Source organism: Vidua macroura, unplaced genomic scaffold (assembly GCF_024509145.1).
Source record: "Vidua macroura isolate BioBank_ID:100142 unplaced genomic scaffold, ASM2450914v1 whyUn_scaffold_183, whole genome shotgun sequence".
NCBI classification, from domain to species: Eukaryota; Metazoa; Chordata; class Aves; order Passeriformes; family Viduidae; genus Vidua; species Vidua macroura.
In genome coordinates this window covers 26,598-53,267 of record NW_026530569.1, presented here as the reverse complement: position 1 = coordinate 53,267, position 26,670 = coordinate 26,598, and the positions used below count along the sequence as shown (strand labels likewise).

The 26,670-nt window shown below is 64.5% G+C and overlaps 1 protein-coding gene across 1 annotated transcript in view; it reads right to left on the bottom strand.

The window, feature by feature from the left end:
• LOC128802780 (ryanodine receptor 1-like) overlaps positions 1-26,670 on the bottom strand; it is a gene marked incomplete at its 5' end in the record, with an annotated part of 79,021 nt that overhangs the window by 26,213 nt on the left and 26,138 nt on the right. The window contains 38 exon segments of the mRNA XM_053969346.1: positions 185-315; positions 957-1,038; positions 1,790-2,028; positions 2,515-2,575; positions 3,231-3,280; positions 4,324-4,445; positions 4,728-4,795; positions 5,258-5,373; positions 6,363-6,504; positions 7,146-7,221; positions 7,536-7,613; positions 7,850-7,990; positions 8,204-8,293; positions 8,571-8,649; positions 9,339-9,502; positions 10,128-10,268; positions 10,374-10,464; positions 11,479-11,699; positions 12,805-12,974; positions 13,421-13,541; positions 13,632-13,743; positions 14,472-14,652; positions 15,237-15,372; positions 15,832-15,926; positions 16,791-16,923; positions 16,998-17,112; positions 18,179-18,452; positions 18,990-19,133; positions 19,455-19,566; positions 20,353-20,553; positions 21,119-21,196; positions 21,302-21,409; positions 21,494-22,148; positions 23,089-23,315; positions 24,084-24,170; positions 24,262-24,427; positions 25,298-25,350; positions 25,352-25,459. Of these exon segments, the coding sequence (XP_053825321.1) occupies positions 185-315; positions 957-1,038; positions 1,790-2,028; positions 2,515-2,575; positions 3,231-3,280; positions 4,324-4,445; positions 4,728-4,795; positions 5,258-5,373; positions 6,363-6,504; positions 7,146-7,221; positions 7,536-7,613; positions 7,850-7,990; positions 8,204-8,293; positions 8,571-8,649; positions 9,339-9,502; positions 10,128-10,268; positions 10,374-10,464; positions 11,479-11,699; positions 12,805-12,974; positions 13,421-13,541; positions 13,632-13,743; positions 14,472-14,652; positions 15,237-15,372; positions 15,832-15,926; positions 16,791-16,923; positions 16,998-17,112; positions 18,179-18,452; positions 18,990-19,133; positions 19,455-19,566; positions 20,353-20,553; positions 21,119-21,196; positions 21,302-21,409; positions 21,494-22,148; positions 23,089-23,315; positions 24,084-24,170; positions 24,262-24,427; positions 25,298-25,350; positions 25,352-25,459 (5,368 nt within the window).

The following is a 26,670-nucleotide window of genomic DNA, read 5'->3' as shown; positions in this document are numbered from 1 at the left end:
CCAAGGGGACATGGGGACACGGGGACAGGGTTGGGGACAAGGGGACAGGGTTGGGGACACGGGGACAGGGGCTGGGGACAGGGGAACACAGGTGACACAGGCGACCCTGGGGTGACACAGGTGACACAGAAGTGGCACAGGCGGCACAGAGGTGGCACACAGGTGACACACAGGTGACACCCACGGGCGCGCTCGCGGGCGCTCTTGGTGCTGTACACGGAGCTGGGGTTCAGGTGGTTCAGCTGCGGCTCCAGGAAGGCCACGGGCATGGCGGCGGCCAGGCGGGCCAGGCACTCGCCCAGGGCCGGCCGCTGCCTGCGGGGACATTGGGGACATTGGGGACATCGGGGGGGACATCGGGGGGACATCCAGGGGTCACCCCACGGCACCACATGGCGGCGGCCAGGCGGGTCAGGCACTCACCCAGGGCCGGCCGCTGCCTGCGGGGACACCAGGGGACATTGGGGACATCGGGGGGACATCCAGGGGTCGTCAGGGGACATCCAGGGGTCACCCCTAACCCAGGGAACCCCCAGGCCCCACCCCAAACCCGTCACACATTTTGGGGGGGGGTCTCCCAAAATGGTTTTATGTGTGTCCCCCTCCTTCAGGTCCAGGGCATTTCTGGGGTTTTTGGGGTCCCCACTGAGATTTTGGGGTCCCCCCCCGGGGTTTTTGGGGTCCCTCTTGGGGTTTGTGAGTCTCCCCACTAGGTTTTGGGCCCCACCCCCCAAGGTTTTGGGGTCCCCCTGGGTTTTTTTGGGGCCCTCCCACGGTTTTTGGGAGTCTCTCCTGGGGTTTTTGAGTCTTCCTCCTGTGGTTTTCGGGGTCCCTCCTGTGGTTTTTGTGTCCCCATGGAGGTTTGGGGGTCCCTCCGGGGTTTTCGGGGTCCCTCCTGTGGTTTTTGGGTCCCCATGGAGGTTTTGGGGTCCCCCCGGGGTTTTTGGGGTCCCCACCTGTCCACGAGGGGCCCGCGGGCGGTGCCCAGGCTGTAGATGCTGCACAGGATGCGGTAACAGGACACCTGCACGTCGTCCACTGCGGGGACAGCGGCGTCACCGCCCGCCCCGGCTGTCCCCAGCGTGTCCCCAGCTGTCCCCAGTGTGTCCCCAGCGTGTCCCCAGTGTGTCCCCATGCCCCTGGCCCTCCCAAACCTGTCCCCTGTCCCCACCTCCCTTTAATGTCCCCCCTGTCCCCGCCCTGTCCCCACCGTGTCCTCCCCACCCACACCCCAACGTGTCCCCAACACGTCCTTGTGTCCCCAAGCCCCCTGTCCCCACCGTGTCCCCAGATGCCAATGTGCCCCCGTCCCTGCTGTTCCCCTGTCCCCCATCCCCATGTCCCCACTGTCCCCTGTCCCCCATCCCCATGTCCCCACTTGCCCCTATCCCCTGTCCCCTCTGTCTCCCTGTCCCACTGTCCCCTCTGTCTCCCTGTCCCCTGTCCCACTGTCCCACTGTCCCCACTGTCCCCCTGTCCCCTCTGTCCCCCTGTCCCCTGTCCCCTGTCCCCTGTCCCCTGTCCCCTGTCCCCTCTGTCCCCCTGTCCCCTCTGTCCCCCTGTCCCCTGTCCCCTGTCCCCTGTCCCCTGTCCCCTCTGTCCCCCTGTCCTCTGCCCCCCTGTCCCCCTGTCCCTGCCATCCCCTGTCCCCTGTCCCCCTGTCCCTGCCATCCCCTGTCCCCTCTGTCCCCCTGTCCCCCTGTCCCCCGCCCCCCTGTCCCCCTGTCCCTGCCATCCCCTGTCCCCCTGTCCCCCCTGTCCCCTGTCCCCCGTCCCCGCTGTCACTCACGGATGACGTCGTCCCCGAACTGGTGCTGTGCCAGGTGCTCGAAGAGGGCGGTGAGGACGGGCAGCAGTGCCACCGAGGTGTAGGTGACATTCTGGGCCACGCCCTTGGTGGGGGCGCGGGTCGGGGTCCCCCGGCCCAGCCGCAGCTGCTCCCCCAACTTCTCCATGTCCTCGGCCGCCGACTCGAAGAACGAGCGCAGCCCGGCCTTGACGATCTCGGGGCCCGACTTCATCACCGTCCTGGGGACACGGGGACAGTGGGGACACTGGGGATACTGGGGACACTGGGGACATCGGGGACATTGGGGACAGCAGGGACACTGGGGACATCGAGGACATTGGGGACACTGGGGACATCGGGGACATTGAGGACATTGGGGACATTGGGGATTTCGGGGACATTGGGGACATCGGGGACATCGGGGACATCGGGGACATTGGGGACATGGGCACTGACAGGGACACAGCCTTGACGATCTCGGGGCCCAACTTCATCACCGTCCTGGGGACACGGGGACAGTGGGGACACTGGGGATACTGGGGACACTGGGGACATCGGGGACATCGGGGACATTGGGGACACTGGGGACATCGGGGACATCGGGGACATGGGGACATCAGGGACATTGGGGACATTGGGGACACTGGGGACATTGGGGACATTGGGGACACAGTGACAGACACACACACACGGCCAGGTGGCCGCGGTGCCACCGCTGTCCCCACCTGGCGTCCAGGGAGCGCGCCAGGATGAGCAGACAGTTCACCACGGCCGGGGCGTCCGTCCCTGGGGGGGGACAGGGACACCGGCTGGCCCCAGTGTCCCCCCAGTGTGTCCCCAGTGTGTCCCCAGTGTGTCCCCCCGGTGTCCCCCCTCAGTGCTCCCAGTGCCCCCCAGTGTCCCTCCCAGTGTCCCCCAGTCCCCCCCAGTATCCCCAGTCCCCCCCACAGTGTCCCCAGTGTCCCCCCCAGTATCCCCAGTCCCCCCCACAGTGTCCCCAGTGTCCCCCCAGTCCCCCCCAGTCCCCCCCAGTGTCCCCCCAGTCCCCCCCAGTGTCCCTAGTGTGTCCCACTGTCCCCCCAGTGTCCCCCAGTGTCCCCAGTGTCCCACCAGTGCCCCGCAGTATCCCCAGTCCCCCCCCACAGTGTCCCCACTGTCCCCCCAGTGTCCCCCCAGTCCCCCTCAATGTCCCCAGTGCCCTCCCAGTGCCCCCCAGTGTCTCCAGTGTCCCCCTCAGTGTCCCCCCAGTGTCCCCACTGTCCCCAGTGTCCCCCCAGTGCCTCCCAGTGTCCCCAGTGCCCCCCAGTGTCCCCCCCAGTGTCCCCAGTGTCCCACCAGTGCCCCGCAGTATCCCCAGTCCCCCCCACAGTGTCCCCAGTGTCCCCCAGTGTCCCCCCAGTGCCCCCCAGTGTCCCCCAGTGTCCCCAGTGTCCCCAGTTACCGAACAGCGACACGCGGTGCCGGACGAGCGCGGCCAGTTTGCAGAACAGGCTGGGGGAGAGGGGGGGACAAAATGGGGGGGTCAGGGGGGGTCCCAAAAACCCCGAACCCCACAGGGAGGGGGGCTGGGGATCCCAAACTGGGGATTTGGGGGTTTTGGGGGTGCCAAGGGGTGGGATTTGGTGCTTGGGGGGGTTTTGGGATTGGGATTTTGGCCTCGGAGGGGTTTTTGAGAGTGGGATTTTGGCCTTGGGGGGATTTGGGGTGGGATTTTGGCCTCGGGGGAATTTGGGTTGAGATTTTGGGGGGGTTTAGGGTTGGGATTTGGGGCTCGAGGGGTTTTGGGGTTGGGATTTTGGCCTTGGGGGGATTTGGGGTTGGGATTTGGGGGGGATTTGGGTTGGGATTTTGGGGGGGTTTAGGGTTGGGGTTTGGGGCTTGAGGGGTTTTTGAGGGTGGGATTTTGGCCTCGGGGGGGTTTTGGGGTTGGGATTTGGGGGGGTTTTGGGGTGGGATTTTGGGGGGGTTTAGGGTTGGGATTTGGGGCTTGAGGGGTTTTTGGGGTTGGGATTTTGGCCTCGGGGGGTTTTGGCGGGATTTTGGCCTCGGGGGGGTTTTGGGGTGGGATTTTGGGGGGGTTTAGGGTTGGGATTTGGGGCTTGAGGGGTTTTGGGGTTGGGATTTTGGCCTTGGGGGGATTTGGGGTTGGGATTTGGGGGGGATTTGGGTTGGGATTTTGGGGGGGTTTAGGGTTGGGGTTTGGGGCTTGAGGGGTTTTTGAGGGTGGGATTTTGGCCTTGGGGGGGTTTTGGGGTTGGGATTTGGGGGGGTTTTGGGGTGGGATTTTGGGGGGGTTTAGGGTTGGGATTTGGGGCTCGAGGGGTTTTTGGGGTTGGGATTTTGGCCTCGGGGGGTTTTGGTGGGATTTTGGCCTCGGGGGGGTTTTGGGGTGGGATTTTGGGGGGGTTTAGGGTTGGGATTTGGGGCTTGAGGGGTTTTTGGGGTTGGGATTTTGGCCTCGGGGGGGATTCGGGGTGGGATTTTGGCCTCGGGGGGTTTTGGGGTGGGATTCTGGGGGGGTTTTGGGGTCCCACCTGGTGATCATCTCCTTCTCCTTGTTGGAGGCGTGGCCGCCGCTGCCCAGCACCTGGGCCGGGGTGGACAGGAAGTAGAGGCAGTGGTTGTGGAAGTACTGGTTGATCAGGGGCAGCAGGATCTGGGGGGCACCGGGGGGGTCAGCGGGACCCCAGAGCCCGCGGGGGACCCCAAAAAATGCACAGGGGGGGCCGGATACACCTTAGAGAAACCGAATACCCCACAGAGAGCCCAAATACCCCATAAACACCTCCCAAAACCTCTAAGAACCCCAAATACCCCACAGAAACCCCAAACCCACCCATTTTGAGGGGTTTTTGGGGTGTCCCATCCCCGTTTTTGGGGTGTCCCGTCCCCGTTTTTGGGGTGTCCCGTCCCCGTTTGTTTTTGGGGTCCCCCTGACCTTGGCGAAGAACTTGATCTCCTGCTCGTGGGGGGATTTCTCCACCCGCCCGCTGCTGACCACGGCCTCTGGGGGAAAACGGGGCTCAGGGGGGGTCCCGGGGGGTGCCATGGGATTGGGGCGTCCCCAGGATTTGGGGGTGTCACCGCCAGGATTTTGGGGTCATCCCCCGGGATTTGGGGTCTCACCAAAATGAACTCCTGGGCGATGTCCAGCCAAGGGCTGGGGGAACTCCCAGGGGATTTTGGGGACTCACAGGGGTTTGGGGGGGGTCTGGAGGTGCCCCCCGGGATTTTGGGGGTGCCCCCTGGGATTTTGGGTGTGCCCCCTGGGATTTTGGGGTGCCCCCCAGGATTTGGGGTCTCCCCCAGGTGTGCGATGAACTCCTGGGCGATGCCCAGCCAAGGGCTGGGGGAACTCCCAGGGGATTTGGGGGACTCCCAGGGGATCAGGGAAAATTGGGGAGGGTTTGGGGGGTCTGAAGGTGCCCCCCGGGATTTGGGGGTGCCCCCCGGGATTTGGGGTCTCACCCAGGTGTGCGATGAACTCCTGGGCGATGTCCATCCAGCGCAGCAGCTGCTGCAGGAAGCCGAAGGCGAAGCGTTTCTCGATGGACGACGTGTCCAGCTCCATGTCCTTCAGCCCCCTGCCGCCGGGGGGGGGACCCCAAAACTCAGCACCCCCTCCCCGAATTGCCTCCTGACCCCCCCAAACTCTCCCCGAATCCCCCAGACCCCCCTCCACTCCCTGTGCACCCCCCAGCCCCAAGTGCTGCAGATCTTGGGGTCATCCCAAGATTTTGAGGGGATTCTGGGAGAATTTTGGGGGGATTTTGGGGTGCCCCCAACACCTGGATCCCTCCTGGGTCCCTGGCACCCCCCACTCCCCGATCCCCCCTGAATTCGGGGTCTCTCCAGGGATCTTGGGGGGATTTTGGGGGGATTTTGGGGGGATTTTGGAGTCCCCCCAATACCTGGATTCCTTCTGGATCCCTGGAACCCCCTCACTCCTTGATCCCCCTGAATTTGGGGTTTCCCTGGTGACTTTGGGGGGTGTTTGAGGGAATTTTGGAGTCCCCCCAATACCTGGATCCCTCCTGGACCGCTGGCACCCCCCACTCCCCAATCCCCTTGAGTTCGGGGCCTGACCAGGGATTTTGGGGGGATTTTGGAGAGATTATGGGGGGATTTTAGGGGGATTTTGGAGAGATTATGGGGGGGATTTGGGGGGATTTTAGGGGATTTTGGAGTCCCCCCAATACCTGGATCCCTCCTGGACCCCTGGCACGCCCCACTCCCCCCTGAATTCGGGGTCTCTCCAGGGATTTTGGGGGAATTTTGGAGAGATTATGGGGGGGATTTTGGGGGATTTTAGGGGATTTTGGAGTCCCCCCAACACCCGGATCCCTCCTGGACCCCTGGCACCCCCAATCCCCGATCCCCCCTGAATTCGGGGTCTCCCTGGTGACTTTGGGGGTTTGAGCCCCTCCCAGGACCCCCAAATCCCTCCCCATTCCCTGCGCTCCCCCCCATCCCTGACTCCCCGCCCCCACACTCCACGTTCCCACGGGGATCCCGGCTGTTCCCGGAGGGGATTTTGGGGTGCCCGGGGGGGGTTTTTGGGGTGTCCCCTCACCGGGTCACGGCGTATCCGTGCAGCTGCAGGAACCTGAGCAGCTCCTGGGCCTTCTCGCGGTCCCGCGCCTTCTCCTTGGCCGTCAGCGTGTCGTAGGGCACCAGCAGCGGGTGGGACCCCCCCCCCTGCACCCCAAATCAGCCTCGGAGCCCCCAAATCACAGCCTGAACCCCCCCTGTGCCCCAAATCAGCCTTGGAGCCCCCAAATCACAGCCTGAACCCCCCCTGCGCCCCAAATCAGCCTTGGAGCCCCCAGATCAACTTGGAACCCCCCCAAACCACAGCCTGAACCCCTCCCTGCGCCCCAAATCAGCCTTGGAGCCCCCAAATCACAGCCTGAACCCCCCCCCTATGCCCCAAATCAGCCTCAGAGCCCCCAAATCACAGCCTGAACCCCCCCCTGCGCCCCAAATCAGCCTCGGAGCCCCCAAATCACAGCCTGAACCCCCCCCCTGCGCCCCAAATCAGCCTCGGAGCCCCCAAATCACAGCCTGAACCCCCCCTGTGCCCCAAATCAGCCTCGGAGCCCCCAAATCACAGCCTGAACCCCTCCAAATTACACCCTACATCCCCCCTGTGCCCCAAATCACCCTTGGAGCCCCCAGATCAACTTGGACCCCCCCCCAAACCACAGCCTGAACCCCTCCCTGCGCCCCAAATCAGCCTTGGAGCCCCCAAATTACACCCTGGACCCCCCCAGTTTGGGGATTTGGGGGTCTCACCCTCGGGGGCGCCCCAGGGGTGTCCCAGGGGGTCCCCCCCAAATCTGAGGAGGGGTCTCACCCTTGGCCTCCAGCTCCAGCTTCTTCTTGCGGCCCCAGGTGTTGTGGTAGTTCTCAGCCAACTGCTCCGCCATGGCCTGGGGGGGTTTGGGGGGATTTGGGGGGGATTTGGGGTGGTTTTAGGGGGATTTGGAGGGCATTTGGTGTGATTTTGGGGGGATCTGGGGGGATTTTAGGGGGATTTGGGGTGGTTTTCTGGGGATTTGGGGTGGTTTTAGGGGAATTTAGGGGGGATTTGGGGTGGTTTTAGGGGGATTTAGGGGGGATTTGGGGTGGTTCTAGGGGGATTTAGGGTGGTTCTAGGGGGATTTGGGGTGGTTTCAGGGGGATTTAGGGGGGATTTGGGGTGGTTTTAGGGGGATTTAGGGGGGATTTGGAGGGGGGCACTCACCTGCAGCTCCCGGGACAGAGTGACCCCACTCAGGTCCACGGGCTGGGGGCTGTACCCGTGGGAGGGGTCGTAGGTGGCCTGGGGGGGGGACATGGGGGGGGGTGTCAGGGGCACCCCAATACTTTGGGGTCTCCCTTCCCCACCCCACTGCCCCCCCCCCCCACCTCCCCCAGGTGATTTTGGGGCTCTCCACACACCCCTGACCCCACCCTGCACCTCCCCCTGGGTGATTTTGGGGTGCCCCACGCCCCTGACTCCCCCCTACCTCCCCCCAGATGAATTTGGGGTGCCCAAGGTGTTTTTTGGGGTCCCACCTGGGCGTTTTGGGAGATTTTTCGGGTTTTCTTCTTCTCCGTGCGCTCGTCCTCCCCCTCGCGCGCCTTCTCCACCGTCCACTCCCAGGCCAGCATGGCCTTGAGGGACTCCTTGATGGGCCACCGGTAAATCTCCTTGTCCTGGGGGGGCCAGGGGGGGTCAGGGGGCACCCCAAAATCGGGGGGTTTGGGGGGGGGTCCATGAGGAGGAGGAGGGAAGGGGTTGGGGGCTCCCAGCGTGGCCTTGAGGGACTCCTTGGTGGCCACTGGGAGACCTCCAGGTCCTGGGGGGGGTCTGGGGGGGTCCTGCCAGATTTGGGGGGTCCCGCCGGGTCTGGGGGGGTCCCACGGTACCTTCTCAGAAAAGGTTTTGTAGGGTCTCAGCATCGGGTGGGTTTTGGCTTCTTCATCCACGGTCTCCCCAAAAGTCCAGTTGTTCTGGATCTGGGGGGGGGGACACAAGTCAGGGGGGCTCGGGGACATCGGCCTGGGGGGGACAGAGGAGATTCGGGGGGGGGGGGACAACAGAGATTTGGGGGGACAACAAAAGATTTAGGGGGGGACACCCAGGGTTGAGGGTCCCGGGTGCTCCGTGGAGCTGGAGCAGCTCCGGGGTTGTGCAGATTTGGGGGGGCTCGGAGGAGCTGGAGGGGACCTTGGGGGTGTCCCACGGGTCTGGGGGGGTCCCGGGGGTGTCTGGGGGGTCCCGGGGGGTCCCCACCTTGTCGAAGGCCCACTTCTCGTGCGTGTACTCGGCGTATTTGTTGATGAAACCGTCGAGCTTCTCGGGGATGATGACACTGGGGGGGACACGGGGGGACACCGGGGTCAGGGGGGACACGAGGATGAGGATGAGGATGGGATGAACCCCATGGGGGGCCTGGATGGGGTTGAGGGGTCTGGGAGAGGGTGGGGGTCTCCGTGAGGATGAGGATGGATGAGGATGGGGGCTCCCCACAAGGATGGATGGATTGAGGAGGGGTCTCCGTGAGGATCTGGATGGGGCTGGGGGGCTCAGGATGAGGACATTTGGGGTTGGGGGTCTCCATGAGGATCTGGATGAGGTTGGGGGGCCTCCATGAGCACAGATGGGGTCGGGGGTCTCCATGAGGATCTGGATGGGGCTGGGGGGTCTCCATGAGGATCTGGATGAGGATGGGTGGGGTTGGGGGTTCTCCATGAGCACAGATGGGGTCAGGGGTCTCCATGAGGATCTGGATGGGGCTGGAGGCCCTGGATGAGGACATTTGGGGTTGGGGGTCTCCATGAGGATCTGGATGGGGTTGGGTGGGGTTGGGGGTTCTCCATGAGCACAGATGGGGTCAGGGGTCTCCGTGAGGATCTGGATGGGGTTGGGGGGTCTCCATGAGGATCTGGATGGGGCTGGGGGCTCTCCATGAGGATCTGGATGGGGTTGGGGGGTCTCCATGAGCACAGATGGGGTCGGGGGGCTCCTGCTGGCACAGGGTGGGGTCTGTGGGAGCCCTACTTGAGGGTCTCGACGGGTTTGGGGTCGAAGTTGCCCTCGGCGTCCACCGAGGCCTTCTTCTCGGTGCGGGACGAGTAGCTGGCGTCCACGTAGTCGGGCGGGAGCGCGCCGGCGATGGCGCAGAGACACGGCATGGCCAGCTTGTAGAGCTCGGCCTCGAACTTCTGCGGGGACAGGGTGTCACCGGCGCCACCAGGGCCACCAGCCTCGTGCCACCACGGCCACCAGCCCCGCGTTCCCCCAGTGCCATCATCCCCGTGTCACCACTGTCACCAGCCCTGTGGCAGCAGGGCCACCGTGCCCATGTCCATGTCCCCAGTGCCACCATCCCCATGTCCCAAGTGTCACCATGCCAATGTCCTCAGTGTCACCACCCCCATGTCCCCAATGTCACCACCCCCATGTCCCCAGTGCCACCACCCCCATGTCCCCAGTGTCACCACCCCCCGTCCCCAATGTCACCATCCCCCTGTCCCCAGTGTCACCAACCCCGTGTCCTCAGTGTCACCAACCCCATGTTCCAGTGTCACCATACCCCTGTCCCCAGTGCCACCATCCCCATGTCCCCACCATCCCTGTCCCCACGTCCCCATGTTCCCGTGTCCCCACCACCCCCAGCTCCGTGTCCCCATGTCCCCGCTGTCCCCACATCCTCATCACCCTCACGTCCCCACGCCAACATCTCCACATCCCCCGTTCCCACCTCCCCACGGCCGCCAGACCCAGGTGAGTCCCCGAGGTGGGCGCCCCCCCCCCCCCCAAGGTGTGTCACCCCCCCCGTGACCCCACCTTGTGCGCCAGGGAGTCGAAGATGCCCCAGAAGAGCTTCCTGGTGAGGTGCAGCTCCTCCTCAGAGCTGACGCCCATGTTGGGCCACCCGCTGGGCAGGCAGTAGTACCTCCAGCAGCGCTCGTAGTGGTTGGTCAGCAGCTGGGGGGGGCACGGGCGGTCACTCTGGGGGGGTCAGGCCACGGGGGCAAGCACAGGGACCCCCCCCCCCGGGCCTCACCTTGAGGGGCATCATGGAGAACTCACCTTGAGGGGCATCTTGGCGAACTCGTTGAGGATGGGGACGTCGAAGACGAGGCGGCGCAGGAGGTGCTGCAGCATCGAGGGGCGGATGTACCTGGCGGGGGGGAAATGGGGGGGTTCAGGGGGGTCTGGGGGTTTGGGGTTCACCTGAGAGCACCGTGAGACACTCGGTGGGGTCACGCTGGGCCTCGGGGAGGGACACGGCGATTGGTTGGCCGTGGGATTGGCTTGACCGCGGCAGTTGAGTTGATCGTGGTGGTTGGGTTGGCCTTGAGGGTTGGGTTGGCCATGAGAATTGGGTTGACCACAAGGGTTGGGTTGGCCATGGCAGTTGAGTTGGCCTTGAGGGTTGAGTTTACCATGGCGGTTGAGTTGGCCATGGCGGTTGAGTTATCAATGGCAGTTGGGTTGGCCATGGTGGTTGAGTTGACCACAAGAATTGAGTGGGCCATGGGGGCTGGGTTGGCCATGGCAGTTGAATTAGCCATGGTGGTTGAGTTGCCAATGGCGGTTGGGTTGACCATGGCGGTTGGGTTGGCCATGGCGGTTGAGTTGACCATGGCGGTTGGGTTGACCATGGCGGTTGAGTTGCCAATGGCGGTTGGGTTGACCATGGCGGTTGGGTTGGCCATGGCGGTTGAGTTGACAATGGCAGTTGGGTTAACCATGGCGGTTGGGTTGGCCATGGCGGTTGGATTGACCATGGCGGTTGAGTTGGCCATGGCGGTTGAGTTGACCATGGCGGTTGGGTTGACCATGGTGGTTGAGTTGCCAATGGCGGTTGGGTTGACCATGGTGGTTGAGTTGCCAATGGCGGTTGGGTTGACCATGGCGGTTGGGTTGACCATGGTGGTTGAGTTTACCATGGCGGTTGAGTTGGCCATGGCGGTTGAGTTGACCATGGCGGTTGGGTTGACCATGGCAGTTGAGTTGACCATGGCGGTTGGGTTGACCATGGCGGTTGAGTTGCCAATGGCGGTTGGATTGACCATGGCGGTTGGGTTGGCCATGGCAGTTGAGCTGACCCTGAGAGCTGGGTTGGTTTTGGGGACAGATGCAGACCTGTGGGGGGCACGGTGCCATTTTGGGGCCCGATTTGGGGTCCCACCTGCAGAGGGCCATGAGGCACTCCTCGATGGCGTCGCGCTGGGCCTTGGTGAGGGCGCGGCCGCGCGACAGGCGGTAGATGGTGTGCAGCATGGAGTCCACCATGATGGCGCGGTGCTCGGTGCCCGCGAAGAGCGGCGCGCACTTGGTGATGAGCGGCATCACCGCCAGGCACAGGTAGCGGTTCAGCGCCAGCGCCATCTCCGTCGTGCTGAACGTCGCCTGGGGGGCACGCGGGGGGTCACGGGGCTGGGGACACACCCTGAGGGGACGTGGGGACATGGGGCACAGCTGTCCCATGGGGGGAGTCTGGGGATCTGTCCCATGGGGGAGATTTGGGGGATCAAACAGGGAATAATGGGGTGACCCCAAGTCCATCCCATAGAACAGATTTAGGGGATCCAACAGGGAATAATGGGGTGACCCCAAATCCATCCCATAGGGGAGATTTGGGGATCAAACAGGGAATAATGGGGTGACCCCAAATCCATCCCATAGGGGAGATTTGGGGATCAAACAGGGAATAATGGGGCGACCCCAAATCCATCCCATAGGGCAAATTTGGGGGATCAAACAGGGAATAATGGGGTGACCCCAAATCCATCCCATAGGGCAGATTTGGGGATCAAACAGGGAATAATGGGGTGACCCCAAATCCATCCCATAGGGCAGATTTGGGGATCAAACAGGGAATAATGGGGTGACCCCAAATCCATCCCATAGGGGAGATTTGGGGATCAAACAGGGAATAATGGAGCGACCCCAAATCCATCCCATAGGGCAGATTTGGGGATCAAACAGGGAATAATGGGGTGACCCCAAATCCATCCCATAGGGGAGATTTGGGGATCAAACAGGGAATAATGGGGTGACCCCAAATCCATCCCATAGGGCAGATTTGGGGATCAAACAGGGAATAATGGGGCGACCCCAAATCCATCCCATAGGGCAGATTTGGGGATCAAACAGGGAATAATGGGGTGACCCCAAATCCATCCCATAGGGGAGATTTGGGGCGACCCCAAATCCATCCCATAGGGCAAATTTGGGGGATCAAACAGGGAATAATGGGGTGACCCCAAATCCATCCCACAGGGAACATTTGGGGGATCCCACACCCACCCCATAGGGGACATTTGGGGGACCCCACACCCATCCCACAGGGGACATTTGGGGAACCCCACACCCACCCCACAGGGGACATTTGGGGGACCCCACACCCACCCCACAGGAGGGAACAGGGCCGACCCCAGGCCCCTGCTGCAGGTCCAAGGGACCCTGTAGGGAGTTTTGGGGAGCCCCCGGGGGGTTTTGGGGTGCCCCTGACCGTGTCCAGCGAGGCGGCCGCGCGCATGTCGGGCAGGAACCCCACTTCCAGCACGTGGAGCAGGAACTCCTGGTTCTGCACCCCATAAACGCGGTCCAGGAACAGCACCATGGGCGCCTTGTGCTCGGGGACGAAGCTGGCGGCCATACGGGGCTCCACCACGTTCCCGTCTGCGGGACCCCCAAACTCAGGGCACCCCAAAAACTCCCCAGACAGCCCCAAATCTGAACCAGCTGGGAATCCCCCCAAAATCCTGGCGTCCCCAGAGCCCCCCAGCCCGGCTGGTGGCCATGGGGGGCTCCACCACGTTCCTGTCTGTGCGACCCCAAAACTCAGGGCACCCCAAAACTCCCCAAATAGCCCCCATGGCCACAGGTCTCCCCATTTTGTGGTGTCCCCCATTCCAGCCCCCACATTTTGGGGTGTCCCTCCCCCAGATCCGGGGACCCCTCCCCACCTTTTCCCAGCGCTGGGATCTGCAGGGGGAGGCTGATGACCCCCACATTTTGGGGTGTCCCCCATTCCAGCCCCCACATTTTGGAGTGCCCTCATCCCAGTCCCCACATTTTGGGGTGTCCCCCCCCCCCCCCCCCCAGATCTGGGGACCCCTCCCCACCTTTTCCCAGCGCCGGGATCTGCAGGGGGAGGCTGATGATCCCCACCAGGTCCTCGAGCGGGACGAGCGAGCGCAGGATGGCCCGGATCCGCAGGGCCTCCCCCTTCCCCGCCTGGATCAGCTGTGGGGGTCACACGGGGGGGGTCACACCCCGAGTCCTGACCCCCCCCCAGGACCCCCCTGAGCCCCCCCAGACCCCCCAGGTCCGTACGTGCATCTCGGGGGCGCAGCGGCCCAGCAGGTCGATGAGGGCGGCGTAGAAGGACATGATGGCGTGGCCCAGGTGCACCCGGTTCTCCTCGGGGGGCTCCTCGGGCCCGAACCTGGGGGGAAACGGGGGGGTCAGGGGGTTCAGGGGGTCACCCTGGGGTCCCCCCAGGCCATCCCAGTATCGTCATCTGCACCCCACCCCATCTTCATCCCCCTTCCCTTCACGGCTTGATGTCCACTCCGTCCTCTCTTCATCCTCACTTGCATCTCTTGTCGTGCCCATCTCATCCCCATCCTCAACCTCATCCTCGTCTTCATCCCCATCCTTGTCTTCATCCTCATCCTCACCCCAATCCCATTCCCATTCCCAATCCCAATCCCATTCCCATTCCCAACTTCACCTAATACCAATCCCATTCCTAATCCCAGTCCCATCCCATTCCCACCCCATTCCCAACCCCAATCCCACTCCTGCTGCTCACGGCCTCCTCTCCCTGCAGCTGCTGGGCCTGTCCCACATGGGTCCCCATCCCAATCCCATTCCCAACCCCATCCAATCCCATTCCCAATCCCAATCCCATTCCCATTCCCAACCCCAATCCCAGTCCCAGTCCCAGTCCCAGTCCCAGTCCCGGTGCTCACGGCCTCCCCTCCCTGCGGCCGCTGGGCCCGTCCCGTGCGGGGTCCCCATCCCAACCCCATTCCCAACCCCACCCATTCCCATCCCAACCCCATTCCCAATCCCAGTCCCAGTCCCATTCCCAGTCCCATTCCCATTCCCATTCCCATTCCCAGTCCCATCCCAGTCCCAGTCTGTGCCAGTCCCAGTCCCGGTGCTCACGGCCTCCTCTCCCTGCGGCCGCTGGGCCCGTCCCGTGCGGGGTCCTGGGCGATGCTCAGGGCGTCCTGGATGGCGGCCAGCAGCCCGCTGCCCCCCTCGCCCCGCAGCGCCGGCCCGAAGCACTCGGGCCGCCGGATCAGCAGCCGCACCACCACGTTGGCGTTCTCCTCCACGCTCTCCCCTGGGCAACGCGACCCCAAAAGTCACAGGGACACCCCAGAATTCCCAAAACATGGACCCAAAAAATCCCTAAAACCCCTAAAACAGGGAGTCCCAGATCAGCAGCCGCACCACCACGTTGGCGTTCTCCTCCACGCTCTCCCCTGGGCAACGGGACCCCAAAAGTCACAGGGACACCCCAGAATTCCCAAAACACAAACCCACAAAACCCCTAAAACCCCTAAAAACCCCTAAATCAGGGAACCCCAAAACCCCCAGCACAGGGAGTCCCGGAGAACCCAACTGGGAACCTCCAGTTGGGTTCTCCTCCACGCTCTCCCCTGGGGAACGGGACCCCAAAAGTCACAGGGACCCCTAAAAGGGACAGGAGGGGACAGAGGGACACCTGGGGGACACCTGAGGGACACCTGGGGGTCTCTCACCAGTGACAAAGATAGCAAAGCACAGGAAGTCGAGGCAGTGCTGCCATGGCGGGCACCGGGGGGACACGGGGACCCCTTTGAGGGGACCTGAAGGGACCTGGGGACACCTGGGGGACACCTGGGGACACCTGGGGACACCTGGGGGACACCGGGGGTCTCTCACCGTTGACGAAGACGGCGAAGCGCAGGAAGTCCAGGTACTTCTCCCCCCCGCAGGGGTTCCAGCCGATGTCGGGGTAGCCCTTGGCCAGCAGCATGGGGCAGCTCTGCAGCCCACAGCTCGCCAGGTAGGTCACCACCTGCCCCAGGGGACACGAGGGACACAGGGGGACATCAGGGGACACTGGGGGACATCAGGGGACACGGGGGGACACGGGGGGACACAGAGGGTTTTGGGGTACAGCAGCACCAGGCAGCTCTGCAGCTCGCCAGGTAGGTCATCACCTGCCTCAGGGGACACTGGGGGACACGGGGGGACATCAGGGGATACTGGGGGACATCAGGGGACATCAGGGGACATCAGGGGACATCAGGGGACACGGGGGGACACCGGGGGACATGGGAGACACAGAGAGTTTTGGGGTACAGCAGCACCAGGCAGCTCTGCAGCTCGCCAGGTAGGTCACCACCTGCCCCAGGGGACACCGGGGGACATCAGGGGACATCAGGGGACACGGGGAGACATCAGGGGACACAGGGAGACACGGGGGGACATCAGGGGACACTGGGGGACACGGGGGACACGGGGCTGTCCCCACCTTCTCCAGGTCCTGCTCCTTGAGGGCCAGCGCCAGCTCGTTGTTGTCGATGACGGACGCGGCCGCCACGTCCAGGGGGGTGGAGCCCTGCATGCCTTGGGGACAACGGGGACATCAGGGGACACTGGGGAGGGGGCAGAGAGACCCCCCCCCAAAGGTGTCCTAAAGGACCCCCCAAGAGGACTGGAGGGGACAGAGGTGACAAGGAGGGGTGGCAGGGAGTACCTGGGGGTGGTGAGAGCCCAGGTGGGGGGTGGCAGGGAGGGGACGGGGGTGGCACTGGGGACACGGGGGTGGCACTGGGGACACAGGGGGTTCCAGGAGGGTTTTGGGGTGTCTCACCCAGCCCGATGCCGCTGCTCTCCAGCCCAGGTGGAGGTGGCAGGGAGGGGACAGGGGGTGGCAGGGAGGGCATGGGGGTGGCACAGGGGACACAGGGGTGGCACTGGGGACACAGGGGTGGCACTGGGGACACGGGGGGGTCCCGGGAGGGTTTTGGGGTGTCTCACCCAGCCCGATGCCGCTGCTCTCCAGCCCAGGTGGGGGTGGCAGGGAGGGGACAGGGGTGGCACTGGGGACACGGGGGTGGCACTGGGGACACGGGGGGTCCCGGGAGGGTTTTGGGGTGTCTCACCCAGCCCGATGCCGCTGTTCTCCAGCAGGTAGCCCAGGTGAGGGTGTCAGGGAGGGCATGGGGGTGACACAGGGGGGACACAGGGGTGGCACTGGGGACACGGGGAGGTCCCGGGAGGGGACAGGGGGTGGCACTGGGGACACGGGGGGGTCCCGGGAGGGTTTTGGGGTGTCTCACCCAGCCCGATGCCGCTGTTCTCCAGCCCAGGTGGGGGTGGCAGGGAGGGCATGGGGGTGACACAGAGGGGACACAGGGGTGGCACTGGGGACACGGGGGTGGCACTGGGGACACGGGGGGGTCCCGGGAGGGTTTTGGGGTGTCTCACCCAGCCCGATGCCGCTGTTCTCCAGCAGGTAGCCCAGGTGGTCGAACATGGAGCGCTGGTTCTGGCGGCTGATGCGGCAGAAGTAGCAGAGGAAGCGGCAGCAGTTGGTCACCATCTTGGGGAAGCGGATCTCCTGGGGGGCACCGGGGGGGTCAGGGGAGCTCCGGGGGGGTCCCTAGGGGGGCACCCGGGGGTGGGGGGGCTCACCTTGGACTCGCCGCCACCCAGCACGCTGACCATCACCTGCATCACGGTCTCGTGCATGCCCAGAGCCCGCATCAGGTTGGGGTGCTGGTAGAACACCTTGTTGTTCATGATGTTCCTGGGGGGGCACGGGGGGGTCACCGATCTGGGGGGCTGGGAGGGAGTTATGGGGTGCTCAGGGGCAGATTTGGGGGGTCTGGGGGGGTTATGGGGTGCTCAGGGGCAGATTGGGGGGGTCTGGGGGGGTTATGGGGTGCTCAGGGGCAGATTTGGGGGTTTGGGGGGGTTATGGGGTGCTCAGGGGCAGATTTGGGGGGTCTGGGGGGGTTATGGGGTGCTCAGGGGCAGATTTGGGGGGTCTGGGGGGGTTATGGGGTGCTCAGGGGCAGATTTGGGGGTTTGGGGTGCTCAGGGGGTTCTCAGGGTGCTGGATAGGGACAGGGGGTGACTGGATGGGGACACAGGGTGACACAAGGAGGACACACAGGGACACAAAGAAGGACACAAGGAGGACACAGAGAAGACATAAGAGGGACAGAGAAGGACACAGGGCGACACAAGAGGACACAGGAACACAGAAAGGACACAAGGGGACACAGGGGGACACAGACAGGACACAAGCAGGACACAGAAGGACACAGGGTGACACAGGGAGTCCCAGAGAGAACACAGGGGGACACAAGAAGGACACAGAAGGACACAAGGAGAACACAGGGTGACGCAGACAGGACACAGGTGACACAGGGTGACCCAGAGTGGACACAGGGTGACACAGGGGGACGCAGAGGGACACAAGGAGGACACAGAAGGACACAGAAGGACACAGGGTGACACAGAAGGACACAAGGAGGACACAGAGGGACACAGAAGGACACAGGGTGACACAGGGTGCCACAGAGAGGGCACAGGAACACAAAAAGGACACAAGGGGACACAGGGGGACACAGGGTGACACAGACAGGACACAGAGGGACACAGGGTGACACAGGGGGACACAGAAGGACACAGGCAGACACAGGGAGTCCCAGAGTGGACACAGGGTGACACAGGGTGACACAGGAGGACACAGAAGGACACAGAAGGACACAGGGAGTCCCAGAGAGGACACAGGGTGACACAGGGGGACACAAGGGGACACAGAGGGACACAGGGTGCCACAGGGTGCCACAGAGAGTCGCACGCACCCGATGCTCTGGATCATGAGGTTCTCCTCCTCGGGGCCCATCTGCACGATGAGCAGCGAGCGGATCTGGCCCAGGCACTCGAGCAGGGCCGTGGTGTCGGGCACCGAGGTGGCGCTGATGGCGTAAGCCTTGGGCAGGGCCCGGCCCAGCTCGCCCAGCGCGTCGTACTGCCGGTGCAGCAGGCTGAACATGGCGCGCACCAGCGCCGGGCTCTGGATGAACGACTCCTGGGCCCAGTGCACCATGGTCTGCGAGATCAGCTCCTGCAGCGTGCCTGGGGACAGGGGACAGCAGGGACACTGGGGACACTGGGGATAGCAGGGACATTGGGGACATTGGGGACACTGGGGACACTGGGGATAGCAGGGACATTGGGGACATTGGGGACACAGTGACTCCTGGGCCCAGTGCACCATGGTCTGCGAGATCAGCTCCTGCAGCGTGCCTGGGGACAGGGGACAGCAGGGACATTGGGGACAGCGGGGATATTGGGGACATTAGGGACAGCAGGGACATTGGGGACACTGGGGACACTGGGGACATTGGGGACACAGTGACTCCTGTGCCCAGGTCTGCCGGATCAGCTCCTGCAGCGCTGCCACCTTGGGGACATCTTGGCCAGCACCTTGGGGACAATTTGGCTGTGTCCTGGTGACATCTTGGTTGGCACCTTGGGGACACCTTAGCCAGCTCCTTGGGGACACCTTGGCCAACTCCCTGGGGACACCTCGTGTGTCACCCTGATGCCACCTTGGCCGTGTCCTGGACACAGCTGAGTATCCCTGTCCCCACCGCCCTGTCCCCTCCTTACTGGGCACCGGGGGCTCCTCGGGGGGGGTCTCCTCCTCCTTGGGGGGGCCCCGGACCCCCACCACCTTCTGCACCAGCCCCAGCAGCCGCTGCCGCAGCGACGTCTCCTCCTCCTCCTCCTCTTCCTCCTCCGTCAGCTCGACACCTGGGGGACACGGGGGGGGTGTCACAGGGGGCGTCCCTGTGTCCCCGTGTCCCCAAGGGGGGGGGTCTCAGGGTCCTTGGAAGGCGTCCCTGTGCTCCCGGGGGTCTCTGGGGTCCCAGAATGGGGGTCCCAGTTCCACTGGGGAGATCCCAGTTCCCCTGGGGGTGTCCCCATGCTCAGGGGATGTCCCCAAGCCCGGGAGGTGTCCCCAAACCCAGGGGGGTGTCCCCAAGCCCAGGAGGATGTCCCCAAGCCCAGGGGGGTGTCCCCAGGCCCAGGGGGGTGTCCCCAAGCCCGGGGGTGTCCCTGTCCCCCCCTCACCGCAGTGGGCCAGCAGGTCATTGTGGAAGTCCAGCAGCTCGTCCCGGATGTCCCCAGGCACCGGACACTCCTCATCCTCGGCCCCCCCCTTGTACTGCGTCAGCATGTTGATCTGGGGACACGGGGACATGGGGACATGGGGACATGGCAGGACATGGCAGGACACAGGGACATGGCAGGACACGGGGACATGGGGACATGGGGACATGGCAGGACACAGGGACATGGCAGGACACGGGGACATGGGGACATGGCAGGACACGGGGACATGGCAGGACACAGGGACATGGCAGGACACGGGGACATGGGGACATGGTGACAAGCAGGACACAGGGACATGGCAGGGCATCCCTCTTCTCCCACCCAAGGTTGTGTCCCCATGCCATCCCTGCCATGTCCCTGCAGTGTCCCCATGCTGTCCCCACTCTGTCCCCATCCCGTCCTCATGCTGTCCCTACACTGTCCCCACGCTGTCCCCACTCTGTCCCCGCGCTGTTCCCATCCTGTCCCCACACTGTCCCCGTGCTGTCCCTGCTCTGTCTCTGTGCTGTCCCCGCTCTGTCCCCATCCTGTCCCCATGCTATCCCCACGCTGTCCCCACACTGTCCCCGCGCTGTCCCCACACTGTCCCCACGCTGTCCCCACACTGTCCCCGCGCTGTCCCCACACTGTCCCCACACTGTCCCCATCCCGTCCCCACGCTGTCCCCACACTGTCCCCGTGCTGTCCCTGCTCTGCCCCCGCGCTGTCCCCGTGCTGTCCCCACGCTGTCCCCACGCTATCCCCACGCTGTCCCCATGCTATCCCCACGCTGTCCCCGTTCTGTCCCCACACTGTCCCCACGCTGTCCCCACACTGTCCCCACGCTGTCCCCGCGCTGTCCCCGCGCTGTCCCCACCTGCTCCTGCGGGGGCGAGCGGAACTCGCGGGTGCGCCGGGCGGTCTCTGCAGCCGACATGGTCAGTGCCCGCATCAGGCGGCCGTAGCGGCGCCGCTGGTCCCGCTGCAGCCGCTGCACGTGGCGCTCCGAGAAGGCCACGATGGCCTCCACGCGGTGCTGCAGCTCCCGCTCGCACAGGTGCTGCAGCAGGTGGCACATCTGCGGGGACACGGGGACATCGGGGACATTGGGGACACCGGGGACATCGGGGACATTGGGGACATCGGGGACATCAGGGACACAGGGACCGCCACGCGGTGCTGCAGCTCCTGCTTGCACAGGTGCTGCAGCAGGTGGCACATCTGCGGGGACACGGGGACATCGGGGACATCGGGGACATCAGGGACATCGGGGACATGGGGGACATCAGGGACATCGGGGACATCGGGGACATCAGGGACATCGGGGACATCGGGGACATGGGGGACATCAGGGACATCGGGGACATCGGGGACATCAGGGACATCGGGGACATCGGGGACATGGGGGACATCAGGGATATCAGGGATATCAGGGGCATTGGGGACACAGGGGACATGGGGGACACCGTGGGGATGGGGACTGGGGGCCCCAGGACATCGCTGGGGACTGGAGATGGGGACCCCGGGGAGGGGACAAGGACACCGGGAAGGAGAGCCCAGGGAGGGGACATGAGGTGGACACGGAGAGGGGACAGCGAGGGGACACGACCCCCATGCCTGGCCCCCCGCAGCCCCTCCCTCACCTGCAGCTTGACCGACTCCGGCAGCTTCATCTGCAGCAGCCCCTCCTCCAGCTCTTCCTCCTTCTCCTCCTCCTCCTCCTCCTGCGCCTCCCCGGCCTCAATGGCCTTCGTCCTCCTGGCCTCCTCCTCATCCTCCTCCTCCTCCTGCAGCTCTCCAGCCTCGATGGCCTTCCTCCTCCTCACTTCTTCCTCCTCCTCCTCCTCCTCCTCCTCCTCCTCCTCCAGCTCTCCAGCCTCCATGGCCTTTTTCCTCCTCGCCTCCTCATCCTCCTCCTCTTCCTCCTCGCCAGCCTCGATGGCCTTCACCCCTTCCTCCTCCTCCTCCTCCTCCTCCTGCTCCCCTTCCTCCCGCCGTCCCTCGCCGTCCCCGCGCGCGTCCCCGAAGACGCGGGGCTCGATCATGCGGAGCACGCGGCGCACGTCGCCGTCCCCCAGCGCTCCCACCGCCAGCAGCGCCGACACCAGTTTGAGCACCGGCACCAACTGGAACTCCACGCTGCCCCCCACGGGGTCCCGGGCGTGGGGACCCCCGCCGGCCACCGCCTCGGCCAGCATGCGCATGGCCTTGGCGCCCAGCTCGTCCAGCGGGATGGCCGGGCTGAGCGGCGCCCGCCCGCCGCCGCCCGCCGCGCGGATGAAGCACGGCTCCGAGAAATGGGGCTGGGGTCTCAGGCAGGCGCTGGGCCCCACGCCCGGGGGTCCCGGGCAGCGCCCGCCGTCGGGGAAGAGCGCGATGGCGCGCGTGGCCTCGGTGATGGGCACGATGAACTCGGCGCTCATGGAGGAGCGGGCGCGCTGCGCCGCGTCCAGGTGCATGGCTAGCAGCAGGTCGTAGTAGCCGGCCCGCAGGGGTCCCGGCAGCTCGGGGCTCTCGATGGCGAAGAGCAGCTGGGCCTGGTCCACGTGGCTGCAGAGGGCGTGGGCCACGCGGTTGTTGCCCAGCGCGCACACGGCGCAGTAGAGCCGCAGCGTGTGGCACTGGAACTGCAGCAGATCCTCGCGCTCCCACAGCTCCAGGATGTCGATGCACCTGCGGGGAAATGGGGGTCAGGGTGGGGGGCGCGTGGGGTGGGACCCCTGGGAGGGTGGGAAATGGGGTTTGGGGTAGGGGGACATGGGGTGGGACCCCTGGGATGGGAGCACAAGGTCTCCTGGGGATGGGACTTTTGGGGTGAGACCCCACGATCTCCTGGGGACGTCACTTTTGGGGTGAGTGTCCTTGAGATGGGATCTCTGAGATGAGACCCCAAGGGGACAGGACCCCATGTCCCCCTGGGATGGAAACCCAAGGTCTCCTGGGGCTGGGACTTTTGGGATGGGACCCCACGATCTCCTGGGGCTGGGACTTTTGGGATGGGACCCCACGATCTCCTGGGGCTGGGACTTTTGGGGCGAGTGTCCTGGGGATGGGATCTCTGAGATCAGATCCCATGGGAACAGGACCCCATGTCCCCCTGGGATCGAACCCCAAGCTCTCCTGGGGCTGGGACCCCTGGGATGAGTGTCCTGGGGATGGGATCTCTGAGATGAGATCCCATGGGACAGGACCCCATGTCCCCCTGGGATGAGACCCCAGGGGAGAGCACCCCATGACCCTCTGGGATGGAACCCCAAGCTCTTCTGGGGCTGGAACTTTTGGGATGGGACCCCACGATCTCCTGGGGCTGGGACCCCTGGGATGGTACCCCAGGGGAGTGAACCCTGTGTCCCCCTGGGATGGGACCCCAAGCTCTCTTGGGGATGGGACTTTTGGGATGAGTGTCCTGGGAATGGGATCTCTGAGATCATATCCCGTGGGAACAGGACCCCATGTCCCCCCAGGATGGGACCCCAGGGGAGAGAACCCCATCTCCCCCTGGGATGGGACCCCACGATCTCCTGGGGCTGGGACTTTTGGGGCGAGTGTCCTGGGGATGGGATCTCTGAGATCAGATCCCCACAAGGCTGGGGGTGTCCCCGGGGGTCCCCACCTGTCCTCCTCGGGGATGTGCAGCGCCATCATCTGCAGGGGCTCGGAGCACTCCACGGCCCAGCCCTGGCGCTCGCCCAGCCGGGCGCTCTCCACGGCCAGGTACTGGGTGGGCATGCGGCTCCAGGTGACCGGGGTCAGCTGCTGGATGACCAGCCGGGGCGGGCACTGCGGGGCCGGGTTCTGCCGCTCGCTGCTGAACATGGCCGCCGAGATGGGCATGATGTTCTGGGGGGGGCGACACGGGGGTGTCAGGGGGACCCCCGGAGGCCCCCGGCACCACGTTCCTCTTGGGTCACCCTGCAGACCCCGAAGATCTGCCCCAAGCCGTCCCTGCTCCGCCTCGCAGCCCCGTCACCACCTCACCGGTGCTCCCAGTTCCTCCTCACCCACCCCCAACAACCCCGCCCCCCAGCAGGACCTCGGGTTTTGGGGGGGTTTTGGGGTGCAGGAGGGGGTGTTTAGGGTGTGGGGGGGGGTTTTGGGGGGTCTCGGGGGTCCCATACTATGATGGTGTTGATGATGACCTGGGGGTTTTGGGGGGTCTCAGGGGTCCCATACCATGGTGGTGTTCACGGTGACCTGGGGATTTTGGGGCGTTTTGGGGGGGGTCTCAGGGGTTCCGTGCCATGGTGGTGTTCATGGTGACCTGGGGGTTTTGGGGGGTTTTGGGGGGGTCTCAGGGGTCCCGTGCCATGGTGGTGTTCATGGTGACCTGGGGGTTTTGGGGGGTTGTGGGGGGGTCTCGGGGGTCCCATGCCATGGTGGTGTTCATGGTGACCTGGGGGTTTTGGGGCGTTTTGGGGGGGGTCTCAGGGGTCCCGTGCCATGGTGGTGTTCATGGTGACCTGGGGGTTTTGGGGGGTTTTGGGGGGGGTCTCAGGGGTCCCATACCATGGTGGTGTTGATGATGACCTGGGGGTTTTGGGGGATTTTTGGGGGGGTCTCGGGGGTCCCATACCCCACCACCCACCTGGTGGGGGTCCCAGTCCTCACCTTGAGCTTGCCCAGCTCGAACTGGAGCACGTTTTGGGTGGTGGGCTGCACGAACACCGCCGGGAACAGTTTGGTGTTGGGCTCCACCTGCGGGGACGGCGCTTCTGTGAGACCCCCGGGGTGGGCTGGGACCCCCAAACCTCACCTGGGGAGGGGTCGGGGGGCGGTTCCAGCTCACCTGGAAGAAGGTGTTGATCTCTTTGCCGTTGGCCGTGAAGGTCATGAGCCCCGTGGCCAGGTCCACCAGGCAGCCGATGACCAGGTCGGTGTGGGACACCCGCGCCTGCTGGGTGGGGGTCGCAAACTCCCCCCCCCACACCATGTAGCAGTTGCTGCGCTTGATGCTGGGAGGGAAAAAAGGGGGTGAGACCCCCCCCAAAATACCCCCAGACCATGGACCCCTCCCCTACTTAACCCCCACACCACGTAGCAGTTGCTGTACTTGATGCTGGGGGGGAAAAACGGGGTGAGACCCCCCCAAAACCCCCCAAAATACCCCCAGACCATGGGACAGTTGCCCCGTTTGGGGTGCCATTTGGGGTCTCTTTGGGGTCCCATTTGGGATTTCTTTGGGATCACATTTAGGGGTCCCTTTTGGGGTCTCTTTGGGGTCCCATTTGGGGTTTCTTTGGGATCACATTTAGGGGTCCCTTTTGGGGTCTCTTTTGGGTCCCATTTTGGGGTCTCTTTGGGGTCCTGTTTGGAGTGTCTTTGGGGTCCCATTTGGGGTCCCGTTTGGGGTGTCTCTGTGGTGTCTTTGGGGTCCGGTTTGGGGTCCCATTTGGGGTCCCTTTTGGTGTGTCTTTGGGGTCCCTTTTGGGGTGTCTTTGGGGTCCCTTTGGGGTCCCATTTGGGGTCTCTTTGGGGTCCAGTTTGGGGTCTCTTTGGGGTCCATTTCGGGGTCCCTTTGGGGTCCCATTTGGAGTGTCTTTGGGGTCCCATTTGGGGTCCCTTTTGGGGTCCCTTTTGGGGTCCCATTTGGTGTGTCTTTGGGGTCCCTTTCGGGGTCCCTTTGGGGTCTCTTTGGGGTCCATTTTGGGGTCTCTTTGGGGTCCCTTTTGGGGTCCCTTTTGGGGTCTCTTTGGGGTCCCTTTCGGGGTCCCTTTGGGGTCCGTTTTGGGGTGTCTTTGGGGTCCAGTTTGGGGTCCCTTTGGGGTCCCATTTGGGGTCCCTTTGGGGTGTTTTTGGGGTGCCCCCGGGCTCCCTGGGGGTACCTGTCATGCACGTTGCCGCGGTCGTCGCCCATGGTGACGGTGACGCTGCGCACCGCGGCCCAGCTCGAAGTCGGGGTCGTGCTGGTGGAAGTGGGGGGTGACCCAGCCCACCCAGGCACTGCCCGGCTCCTGCCCCGCAAACAGCCGCACCGAGTAGTAGTACTGGGGACAGGGACAGGGGACAGCGTCAGGGACAGCCACAGGGACATGGGGACACGGGGACATGGGGACAGGGACAGGTGACCCAGCCCACCCAGGCACTGCCCGGCTCCTGCCCCGCAAACAGCCGCACCGAGTAGTAGTACTGGGGACAGGGACAGGGGACAGCGTCAGGGACAGCCACAGGGACATGGGGACACGGGGACATGGGGACAGGGACAGGTGACCCAGCCCACCCAGGCACTGCCCGGCTCCTGCCCCGCAAACAGCCGCACCGAGTAGTAGTACTGGGGACATGGGGACAGGGGACAGCGTCAGGGACATGGGGACAGGGTCAGGGACACGGGGACAGGGTCAGGGACATGGGGACATGGGGACAGGGACAGGTGACCCAGCCCACCCAGGCACTGCCCGGCTCCTGCCCCGCAAACAGCCGCACCGAGTAGTAGTACTGGGGACAGGGACAGGGGACAGGGTCAGGGACATGGGGACAGGGTCAGGGACAGCCACAGGGACATGGGGACATGGGGACATGGGGACAGGGACAGGTGACCCAGCCCACCCAGGCACTGTCCGGCTCCTGCCCCGCAAACAGCCGCACCGAGTAGTAGTACTGGGGACAGGGACATGGGGACACGGTCAGGGACATGGGGACAAGGGGACAGGGACATGGGGACAGGGTCAGGGACATGGGGACATGGGGACAGGGACAGGTGACCCAGCCCACCCAGGCACTGCCCGGCTCCTGCCCCGCAAACAGCCGCACCGAGTAGTAGTACTGGGGACAGGGGACAGGGGACAGCGTCAGGGACAGCCACAGGGACATGGGGACACGGGGACAGGGACATGGGGACAGTGTCAGGGACACGGGGACAGGGTCAGGGACATGGGGACATGGGGACAGGGACAGGTGACCCAGCCCACCCAGGCACTGCCCGGCTCCTGCCCCGCAAACAGCCGCACCGAGTAGTAGTACTGGGGACAGGGACACGGGGACAGGGTCAGGGACATGGGGACAGGGTCATGGGGACATGGGGACATGGGGACAGGGGACACGGTCAGGGACAGCCTCAGGGACAGGGGACACGGGGACAGGGGACATGGGGACATGGGGACATGGGGACAGGGGACACAGTCAGGGACAGCCACAGGGACAGGGGACACGGGGATAGGGACATGGGGACAGGGACAGGGACAGGGACAGGGACAGGGGA